Source organism: Arachis ipaensis, chromosome B01 (assembly GCF_000816755.2).
Source record: "Arachis ipaensis cultivar K30076 chromosome B01, Araip1.1, whole genome shotgun sequence".
NCBI classification, from domain to species: Eukaryota; Viridiplantae; Streptophyta; class Magnoliopsida; order Fabales; family Fabaceae; genus Arachis; species Arachis ipaensis.
Window position 1 is genome coordinate 134,415,451 of NC_029785.2, and position 11,684 is coordinate 134,427,134.

The 11,684-nt window shown below is 33.6% G+C and overlaps 1 protein-coding gene across 1 annotated transcript; it reads left to right on the forward strand.

The window, feature by feature from the left end:
- LOC107640748 (40S ribosomal protein S11) lies at positions 7,566-9,274 on the forward strand. The gene is given in 5 exon segments (XM_016344249.2): positions 7,566-7,702; positions 7,822-7,969; positions 8,552-8,696; positions 8,830-8,919; positions 9,005-9,274. Coding segments are annotated over 5 exon segments (486 nt in total). The 5' UTR covers positions 7,566-7,690; the 3' UTR covers positions 9,096-9,274.

An 11,684-nucleotide genomic window follows, 5' to 3' on the forward strand; every position in this document is an offset into this window, starting at 1 on the left:
AACATTTTTTTTAAGTATTTAAATAAAAATTTATTTTTATATGCATAGTAAAAGAGGTGAGAGTTGAACTCTCAATCTCCTTCATGTGTAGTAAGTAATTAACCACTAAACTAGCTACTTACTTTAATAATATATTGCATTTGTATATTTATGAAGTTATCATAAAATAAAAATTAAACAAAAATAAAAATCATATATAATTCATGATTCAGAAATCACTCAAATCAGAAACCCTAAGACTAAGTGGGAGGCTGGTAGCGGCGTAGCGCCCTTTCTTCCCAAGCCATAAGCCTCAGTGCTTCACTGCAAGCTCCAACTCTCCTTCCTCGTTCCTCCATTACCGATTTGCCGCCACTCTTCTTCCTCCTCTGTGCTCTCCTCGCAACGCCGCTGATTCGTGACCTTCTCTCCTCTCTACGCTGTTGCTCTGTGCTCTTCTTGGTATGTACTTTGCGTTTGAATCTGTAAAAATTGGGGCTTTACTTTGCGTTTGAATCTGTGACTTTTGCTCCTTCTCTATATCTCTGCTATCTTCTTTCAATTCGTTTAAATATATGTGTATCAATCTTAATAATTATACTCATGGTGAATTTTGTATGCATATATTGCCTATTTTCCGGTCCATGCAATTAGATATTTATACTGGTGGTGAATCATAAGTCTTTCATGCTAGAGTTTGGTTAGATGATGTGATTGGTAGCTGTAAGGAAGTAGCTATACCAAAAATAAGAGAGAAAAAAAGAAAAGAAAAACCAAGTTCATGTAATTATTCGGTCCTACTATTACAGTTTATGCAATATGCATGTGTATATATATGCCTTTGCATTACACCATAATTATCTGTATTATTTAGTTTTATTCAATGCTTGCTGTGCCCAACCAGCTCAGTTTTGTTTTCTTGGAATGTAAATGCTTGAATTGATCAAATTTGTTGCTTCAGATTTATAGTTGATGTGAATGCAATATATATTAGAAAATTGTATTCTTAAATATTATCCTCAATTTAATCACATACGATTTTTCAATGTGAAGTCAGGTCATAAAAGAAATTTTCAATTTTTATAAAAGGATATTGTTTTTTTTTATCAATTGTATATTAGACAAAAGAAGAAGAAAAAAGGTTCATTTGTGAAGACGGAATTTGATCACTATGTAGAGGAAGATGTTCATCCTTTAACTCCTGATTTTGATATATTAGCTTGATGGAAGGTAAATAGAGTTAGGTTTCTAACTCTTCAAAAAATTGTAAGAGACATATTTGCCATTCCTGTGTCTACTGTTGCTTCTGAGTCTTCTTTTAGCACAAGTGGCCGTATAATTGCTACTCATTGTGGTAGTCTTCATGAAAATACGGTAGAAGCTCTTATGTGCAATCAAAATTGGTTGTGGGCAGAATATTATAAAAGAGGTTATTTATGTTTTCAAGTTTTTTAATTTATTTAGAAATTATAATTGTGTTAAAATTATATATAATAAAATTATTGTATTTAATTTTTAGGTGAAAAACCTGATTATCAAACTGCTAATGAAGATGATGATGCATTTTCTGAGCTGACGAAAGAATAATGTTGCAAGAACTTGGAATTAAAAGAAATGTTTGAAGACATTTATCTTTGTTTATGTTATTTTAATTTTATTAAGAACTTGATAATTATGCTATTTGTAATTTTATGTTGGATTTGTTTAGGACTTTATTGTTTTTAAATTTAATTTTAACTTAGTTTTTTATTTTATTAATATAACAATATGTATGTTTGTAATTTTATGTTGAATTTTTTAAAGATTTTATTGTCTTTTATTTTAATTTGAATTTAGTTGTTTATTTTTTATTTTATTAATATGTATGAAATTTTGAATGATTGAGTTTTATATTTATTTTTAAAAAAAATTAATATTTCTGCGAGTAAGGTAGGGTAGGGTAGGGTTTTGTAATTTAAAGTGCGGGTAGGGTTCGGGTTTAGAGATTCTCAACCCGCGGGTAGGGTAGGGTAGGATTTTATTGAGATTTTTTACCCGTGGGTAGGGTTAGGGTAGGATCCAAACCCTACCCTACCCTACCCATTGCCAACCCTACCAACAAAGGCTCGAGCAGGATATTCAGCCCATGGGGGATAATTCGGACAGACTATATCGTTTGGATGGAGTAGCTCATATAGTCGCGGTGATCAACGAAAAGGTTAGTACGTAATATTTTTTTTAAGTAGGAATAACTAACTTATTCGTTTAATTATATACGTTTTGTTAGTGGTTTTGTTAGTGGTTTTGCAAGTGATTTTGTTAGTTGTTTTGTTAGTGGTTTTGCAAGTGATTTATGTTAGTGGTTTATGCAAGTGGTTTATGTTAGTGGTTTTGTTATTGGTTTTGTTAGTGATTTATGTTAGTGGTTTTGCAAGTGATTTATGTTAGTGGTTTATGCAAGTGGTTTATGCTAGTGGTTTTGCGAGTGGTTTTGTTAGTGATTTTGTAAGTGGTTTATACAAGTGGTTTATGTTAGTGGTTTTGCAAGTGATTTTGTTAGTGGTTTATGCAAGCGGTTTTGTTATTGGTTTTGCAAGTGGTTTATGCTAGTGGTTTTTGTTAGTGGTTTTGTTAGTAGTTTTCGTTAGTGGTTTTGTTAGTGATTTTTGTTAGTGCTTTTTGTTAGTGGTTTTCTAATTGGTTTTGTAAGTGGTTTTAATTATCTGGTCCATCATATGTGCAGCCCCATCGATGCATCTCGAGCATGCGACGGCAGCAGGTCATGCGACTCGACGAGAGGTGCGTTTCATACTTGCAGATGGCGGGATTATACCATCTTGCGAGACTGAACGAGAGATGGTTCAGATTGGATGAGCCCCTAGTGAGTGCTTTCGTCGAGCGGTGGCGTCTGGAGACGCACACATTCCACATGCCGTTCGGGGAGTGCACGATCACACTGCAGGATGTGGCGTACCAGTTGGGGTTGCCGGTCGATGGACGTTATGTCAGTGGTTGCTTGACAGATTTTCAGACATACATCCAGGGTGGCCGTCCACCTTGGGTGTGGTTCCAGGAGTTGCTTGGTGTGATACCTCCTGCGAACCATATCCAGAAGTTTGTAGTTAACTGCAGCTGGTTCCAAGAGAAGTTTGGAGAGTTCCCTTAGGGAGCCGACGAGGAGACAGTCAGGCACTATACTCTAGCGTATATCATGATGCTGTTAGGTACTCAGCTGTTTGCCGACAAGTCCGCTACAGTTGAGATCAGCAGCGAACGACGGGGAGGCGACAGGCTCGACTGGAGGTTCATTCACAGGGACGAACGAAGATGCACCAACAGGTCTGGAATTAGAACCGGCTACCGTGCCTATAGTGTGGGTATTCCGGTTCGAACCCCCAAGCTAGATACCACATCAACCAACTTTGCCAACAGCTCAGGTATCCTAATCTCGGGAAACTGCCGACGACAATGAAACAAGACCTGCAAGTCCTCATCACTCCCGATCTTGAAACAATCATACTTCACGATTTCTTGCAGCACTGAGATTGGAATGCGATAGAAGAACTTCTTAACCCGTTTCACGCCTTGCAGACCAAGTTTCTGTAGTATAGAATTCACAAGGTCATCATAGCTCGTCGTAGGCCTCATAAAAATACTGAGAGGATCCTTATCTGTGAACTTCACACCAGATCGTGCTTTCCTCTTAATCGATCCTCTGTGATGAACCAACACTACAAAACTCTCCTCACTAGCCATTTTCTCACTCTAATGAGATCAATTCACGTTCACACTATATTTATACACGTCTGGCCCTGTATAATTCAAACCAGTGTAATTCGAATTAATCTTTGTGTAATTCGAATCAGTCAGGTTCAAACTGAAGATTGTGGTAGGCTTAGAGAAGGGGGTTGAATCTATGCTTCCTTTTAAGTTGCTGTTATGACCCTTTTAAAACAAACTTTCAATCCTGATTCTGTTTGTACTCAGCAGCGGAAATTTATGAGACAATTTATTTTTGTCTCATGAATATCAGAAAATAGAACTCAGCAGAGAAGAGAAAAGCTAACACCAGCATATATCCTGGTTCGGTTGTCTTGTGCTATGCAACCTACATCCAGTCTCCTCCACAACAGTGGAAGAATTTTCACTATAGTTAACAGTATTACATACACCAATTTCACAGGATTGACCCAATCTTTTCACACTCAAGTTCTAACCTAACTTGACATTGGCTATGCTAATACCTAACTATTCACTCTTAGTGCTAACCCAACTAAGAAAGGGATACCTCACAGGTACAAGATACAAGACACAGACATGCCTAAAGAAATCAGAAAATAACCCTAGGCTTTTCTCTCAAGTGTATCACTCAGCCTTTTTCCACTCATGGCTTTTACTTGAGCTTTCTCACAATGCCTTTTCTCACAAGAAATTACAGAAAGATAAACATAGAAAAGTACATCACAATCTGTAAAATATGAAGGAGATTGACTTCATCAGCAGCCTCTTTGCTATGTGCAAAACCAGATTCGTAAACCTCAGATACAGTTCTTCAGTATTGGCCGAATGCTTCTTTGAAAGAAAGCATTATCCAAGTAGAGGAACTTCTGTTCAGAACACTATTCTCGAACTCTGATTTTTTTCTCCTTGGTTCTGAATGAGCACAAAGTCTTCTTTTATCTCCTTGCATGTTGCTTGGTTCTTCTTCCAAGGTCAACACCTTGAGCCTTGAGCTTCACCAACCCACAGATTCACTTTTCCTCATTAAACCTTAGAGTGGAAACTTTTATTCTGACTTCCTCATCTTGACCGAAAGTCATAAAGCAGCAACCACAAGAGTCTTCTAATGGTCAACTTGATCTGAGCCCTTGAAAATCAACTTGGTCCCCAAGACATGTTTGAGACCGTGGATTTACAGCAGAGAAGAACAGAAATCTTCTTTTCCATATAACCCAAAATGGAGATACAGAGAGTTGAAGATGAAGAGAAGAAAGTGTGTTACATGTATGAGGAAATTGGTTACCTTTAACCTAAGCTTGATATGGTTTGAATTTTCTGATTAGACTTCTGTGTTTCAAGCTTGAACTTTCTCTTTCTTGCTTCTTTGATGATCAACTTAGGGAAGAAGCTTTCTCTTTCTCTTTCTCACTTTTCTGAGTTTGTGATTTGACTAAGACAGAGGAGAGAAGAACGTTGCTTTGGTAAAAGCAAGTGAGAGGGAATGAAGACTTCAATCTTGTATGAGAAGCTTGGTGGGATCAACTTGGATTTATGGATATGGGCTTGGATCGGGTTTGATTAGCTTGACCCGTTGGTTCCTTTGGCTTTGTTTCTTTTGGGCTTTGCTTGTTTATTGACCCATCAGCTTTGCTATATTATTTTCATACCAATTTGGGCTGCTAAACATATAATAAATAATTAGTAACATATAATTATTAGCACTCAACACTAATTATTTATTTTTCCCAAAAATAATGTTTGTCATCACTAATTAATTTAGTTAATTTCTTAACTCAACACAAACTACTTAGGAATGCGTGCTTGGGTGTAATTTGAATCACCCTGATTCGAATTACTGTATGTGTAATTCAAATCAGGTTGATTCAAATTAGTGTGTGTACGTGTGTGTAATTCGAATCAGAGTGATTCAAATTACATGAAAATGCAGTTTGAATTAGGTAGATTCGAACTATATAGAAATGCCTCTTGGTTGATTCATGAACCAGTTTTTGATTTGGCTTATTTGCGTAAATTTTTACTCCCCTTGGCTTATTGACGTGATTTGCCCTAAAAAAATTATACTGATAGTTATAAAATTAACTCAAAATTAATTTTTTAAAACAATTAAATCTTGATTCTAACTTTTAATTATAACATTAGTATTCTCTCCAAATTATATGTCATAAATATTTGAAAAAAGAGAAATGAAAATATATATTAAAAAGATAAGCGGTAAAAATTTAAAACTAAATAAAAAATTATGTATATAATAATAATAATAATATTTTTTATTTAAATTATATTATTTTGTTAATTTTATTTTCTGTAAAAGAGAAAGATAGAAAAAATAGAGAATGAGAGAAAAAAGAGAGAAAGATAAAGATGAAGAATGAGAGTGAGAGTAGGAGTTTGTTAATTTTGGAAAAAAAATTATTTTAATTGTAAAAAAATGTCGGATGACATATTTTGATTTGTCAAATTTCTAATATAAAATATAAATTCTATATAGAGTAAAAATAGTAGAGAGAAATAGAAAAATTGAGAGAGGTAGATGAGAGAATTTAGGAAGGGAGTTTATTAATTTTGAAAAAAATATTTTCTCTTAATTTTATTAAGAGAGTATCATGTGACACATTTGATTATTAAATTAGATAGTAATATATGATACATAATATATTTCAATTTCAATTTTAATTTTAATGCAATTAAAGAATATTATGTTACACATTTTGATTGTCAAATTAGTATTTAGTTATTGATATTGATAATGATATATAAAATAGATAGAGTGATTGAAGGAATGAGAGAAATAGAGAAAAGAAGAGGGAGGAGGGGAGAACTCTTTAACTTTAGAGGGAAAGATTTGATCTTAATTGTAACGAGAAAGTGACATGTGGCATATTTTGGTTGTAAAATTAGTAAGGATGAGGGAAGAATTCTTTAATTTTGGAGAGAAAAATTTAATTTCAATTACAATGAGAGAATGTCACGTGACACATTTTGGTTGTAAAATTAGTAAGAAGGAGAGGAGAATTCCTTAATTTTAGAGGAAAAATTTTGATTTCAATTATAATAAAAGAGTGATATGTGACACATTTTAATTGTAAAATTAGAGAGATATTAGGGCTGTCAAACAGACTAGCCCGGCCCATTAAACCCGTGGGTTAAATGGGTTGGACCGTTTAAGCCCATTTTATTCACGGGCCATAATTTTTCAGTCCAAACTGTTTATGATTAGCCCGTGGGTTAAACGGGTTAGCCCGTTTATCCTATTTTTTAAAAAATATTTTGACAAAAAATATTATTTTTAGGTCAAAAACTTTTAAAAAAATAATTTTTTTTTTGTTGATGGGTCGGATTTTCGGGTTAGATAGAGAAAAATATCGACTAAAAGTCTAAAAGTACTACTTTTTTTAAAAAAATGTAAAAAAAATTTAAACGGACCACCTGTTTAACCCGCGGACTAGCCTGTTTAACCTGTCATTTTTTGCGGGTTAATCGGACTCAACCTGTTTAGTCCAAAATTTAAACAAACTTAATTTTGGAGACAAAATCTACCCATTTAAATAGATAAACAAACTAGCCCGATAAATTTGGTCCATTTTGACGGCCCTAAGAGATATAATAGATATAATAGATTTCCGTTGTGAATGCGACTCGATGTATTCAAGTTGGTTAATGCGATTTTTTTTTTTTCGGTAAATTGCGATTTATTTTTTATTCTGTAATGTTTTTCTTTTGGCCAAATATTCAGTAATGTTGTGTTTAGCGGGGATATTTGTCATATCAGTTAAGGCCCATAATGATGGAGAATCCAAAAAGTTCCGTTTTGGGCTTAGAATTCAAACCAAGTTTAAGGCCCACTATAAGAAAATCAAAACAAAATGAAGATTCTCTGATGAAAGAAGAAACAGAGTGAGAACTGAGAAGTGAGTACAGATTAGGGTTTCTGAGTGCGGCTCTCATTCTTCGACTCTGCAACTTTCGCCGTTAACCCCCTTCACTCGTCACAATGGCTGAACAAGTAACTAACTTCTTTCTAGTCTTTATTTTCCTCTTTCCCAGTTCGTTTTCATCAATAGTTCTGAATTCTGTTGCTTCCTTTGGATCTTCCATTTATTTGTTTGAAATTGTCAATTGCAGACCGAGAAGGCTTTTCTCAAGCAACCTAAAGTGTTTCTATGGTATGCTATCACACAAAATTGCCTTTTCTTTTTTTAAACGGTTTTGTAGTGTTCTGTTCTGATTTTGATGTTGATTGGATTTAAGACTCCCAGGGATGCCATTGAAGGTATCTCACACACTCTCGATAGTCGAGTATGATGTGGTCAATGTATATGTCCAACAATTATTTAATGTTATTATATGCACATAATTAGGGTAAAAGCTTAAATCTCCGGGTGCTGTATTTTGCAAATAGTGTTGAAAAATAGTTATAATCTAGCAAACAGAATAATGTTCATGAGTCCAGATTATTTTAGGATCCAAATTTTTAATGAGTGAGAATCTGATGGTTCTTGATATGTCTAGTCAAATCTCTTGTTCGTTTCGGTGGTATTTGTTCATATCAAAGTCCTTGTCAACCAACTTGGGTTGGTCGAGTGGTCAGCTCACTCGTTTGCTTAAGCAAGTGTCAGGGGTTCAAATCCCGCCTTGTGCATGCAGCAATCCATTGGCCAGCGGCAGACCCTTAAATGGAGCTCTGATCCGCGACGGATTAGTCCTTGGCCTATCGGGTTGGGGGATACCGTGGGCAACCAAAAAAAGAAAGTCCTTGTCTTTCATCAAAAGACTTGGCTATTTTGCCCTATCTAAATGCTTTTACCCGTGCCTCTTATACAGCTGATTTTGACTTGTGTTTTCTCCAAAACAGGAACCTATATTGACAAGAAATGCCCCTTTACCGGAACTGTTTCCATCCGTGGCCGAATCTTAGCTGGAACTTGTCACAGTGCTAAGATGAATAGGACTATCATTGTTAGGAGGAATTATCTTCATTTTATCAAGAAGTATCAGAGGTATTATCCTTTTGTACTTTAGGTGCCTAGTTTTTTCACATTTTGTTGTTGTTGTTGTTGTTCCGTATGTGGACACCTGAAGAGATGTAAATAATGATCAAATTTTGCTTTGTTTGCTTATTTATTTATTTAGATACGAGAAAAGACATTCGAATATTCCTGCACATATATCACCCTGCTTCCGTGTGAAGGAAGGAGATCATGTTATTATTGGCCAATGCAGGTAAGGTTTTAGGGTTTTATGTATTAACCTGAAGATCTTGTCTTTGCCTATTGTATGTGTTGATTGCATGTTGCTATCTATGCAGGCCACTTTCAAAGACGGTGAGGTTCAATGTGTTGAAAGTGATCCCAGCTGGATCTTCAAGTGGTGCAAAGAAGGCATTTGCTGGAATTTGAGATTTGATTCAGTTTTTTGTTGAAGGATAATGTTATCTTATTAGTTAGTAAAACTGATTCCTGGAAGATTATCATATAAAGATATGATCAATTTTGGATTTTTCCTTTAAGATTGTGTTTGTGAATGACCAAGTGTTATCCTTTTAAATTTATCAATTCTAGCTTGGTATCTATGCTATCTGTATGGTTGATATATGGTAAGTGAAAAATGACGTGCGATACACAAATTGCATTCAACCGATAGATCAACCACTTGAACTTTGTTACCTTAGCTACACATGATTTCTCTCATTCCCTTGCGTGAATTCGTTATTCTGTATTGAGCTGCTGTTACTTTTGGAGGATATTGTTTTTGTCCAGGGGTACTTTTTCCAGATACCTAAAGGGAGCATAAGGCATGCAATTTTTTTAAAAATATATGTTTCGCCACATTTTAATTTACATATTATAATCCTAGCTTGTATTTTTTTCACCGAAAAAAGAATAAATATTATGTAGTATAAAGGATATTTTTTATTCATAAATTTTTCAAAAATTTTAAAAGTGTTCTTAAGGTTTATCTTGTTTTCCTTTTATTTTAAAAGTTTTTGATTTGTATAAAATATATATTTAACCGCTAAATTTTTAAAAAATTTAAGTCTAATTTAGTAATAATGCATAACAATTATGTCTAATTTGATTGTTGTTTTTATGAAATTGTCGTTGAATTGGTTTTTAAGTTTTTTAAAAAATTAGCCATTTGATACAAATAAAAAATTTGAGATAAAATTAAAACTAAACAAAATAATTTTAACGATAAAAAGTAAACTTCATAAAATATAACATGAATTAGATCGAAATGATTAAGTTTTGAATCATTTACCTGGATTTTGTCCAAGGTGCCAATGCCCAAAGGTAAGGAGAGGAAGGCCCTGTTTCAATAAATCCATTCCAAAAATGTGTTTTTTTTTTTGTGTGACTAAATTCCAAAAATGGTTTAGAACAAGATCAAACCACCGAAAAAAAGGTTTTAGTCTTTAGTCTTTAGTCTTTAAATTGGCTCTTAGATTTTCTTTTTAGTTATAAATATTTTAAAATATATCTTTTAAACGTATACTCAATTTATAAGAACTTGAGAAGTCTAATTTCAGCTACTCATACTTGAACCTTTTTTATTAGCAAGTTCAAGATAGAAAATGAAAAAAGAAAAAAAAAGTAGAACACATTGAGAAAGTTGATAAAATTGCATGACATGAGGTGGCATGGATGCATATGTGAACTTATTTAACAATAACATGAAACATGCCAAACCGTTCGTTTGTGATGTGGCAGAATGCAAGGCAAGAATCTATTCGGAAAACATTATAACTGTGGACAGTCAACAAAAATTTAAGAACCAACCAAACCAAAATTGAACCATAAAATTTGCATGTTAGTTGTGTTTTTACTTTTATGACATGAAACTAAGTCTGAGTTGTTATCTGTCAGTGGTGTAAACAGTGGCATTATTGAGTATTGATGAGACATAGCTGGAAATGTTTTGTACCTCACTCACTCATGCCCTTCTTTGTGCCACTTGCTATGCTTTGTGCCCTATGCCCTAACTTTGTCACTTTCACATCTTGTGCCTCAGCTTCCTCAATCAATATTATTATGCTTTCAATTGAGGTAATTGCTATGACAATTATAATAATATTATAGGGAATTCTCTATTATGGTATGCTTTTAACTTAAGGTTAATGATTTAACAATGGGATCCGCAAAAAAAAAAAAAATTATCTGTTATCTTTAGTAGCTGATGATGTAATAGAGATTCTAATGGTCACAATTTTTATCTAAAGTCTGCTCATTAACTTTTCCTTTACTCGGAAAAGTTATATTCGGTTTACGCTGTGGTGCTAAACTCGCTCATTTAATTTTAACCATTTAAGTTTAGAATCTATAATCAAATTATTAATGTTATTTACTACTCATAATATATTTCATAATAAGGGGCCAGTGTGTTCTACAAATATTTGTTGTTGTTTGATGCTGAGTTGACTTTTTGATTTTGTTGGTCCTTTTGGCTCTTGTTGGTGTGTCCATTACCAATGAAATATCTCATAAAAAGTAGTATGTAAACCAAACAATCAAACATAGACGCAAGATATAGGATATTATATTAAATTATTAATTATATAATTTTCAAGGCCTTGATATAATGATGGAGCACAAATCTTGAGTGAACAACGTTGTCCCACGTGTTTGTCCAATAACACCCATTATTGTTCACACATTAAGCCATGAGAAAAAAAAAGATTCCTGTGCATTTCCATTTGCTATTGTCTTGGCAACTTCATACCCCTTCCTTTGGGGATAGCTTATGCCTTATTGACTTGACCATAAACATTATATGCTATGCGAATATCGCTAGGAAGCAATGCATATTTATACAATGTGTATAATGGACTGCTTATTTATTTAGTTTAATATAAGTTAAAAATAAAAATTATTCATGTTTATTCTAATTTCAAAATTATTGTTTATTTTTATGTTAACACCAAGTGGTAATAATAAATCGTATTTTTTTTTATACTCCTCAATTATATTAACCACATATTATACATGTTA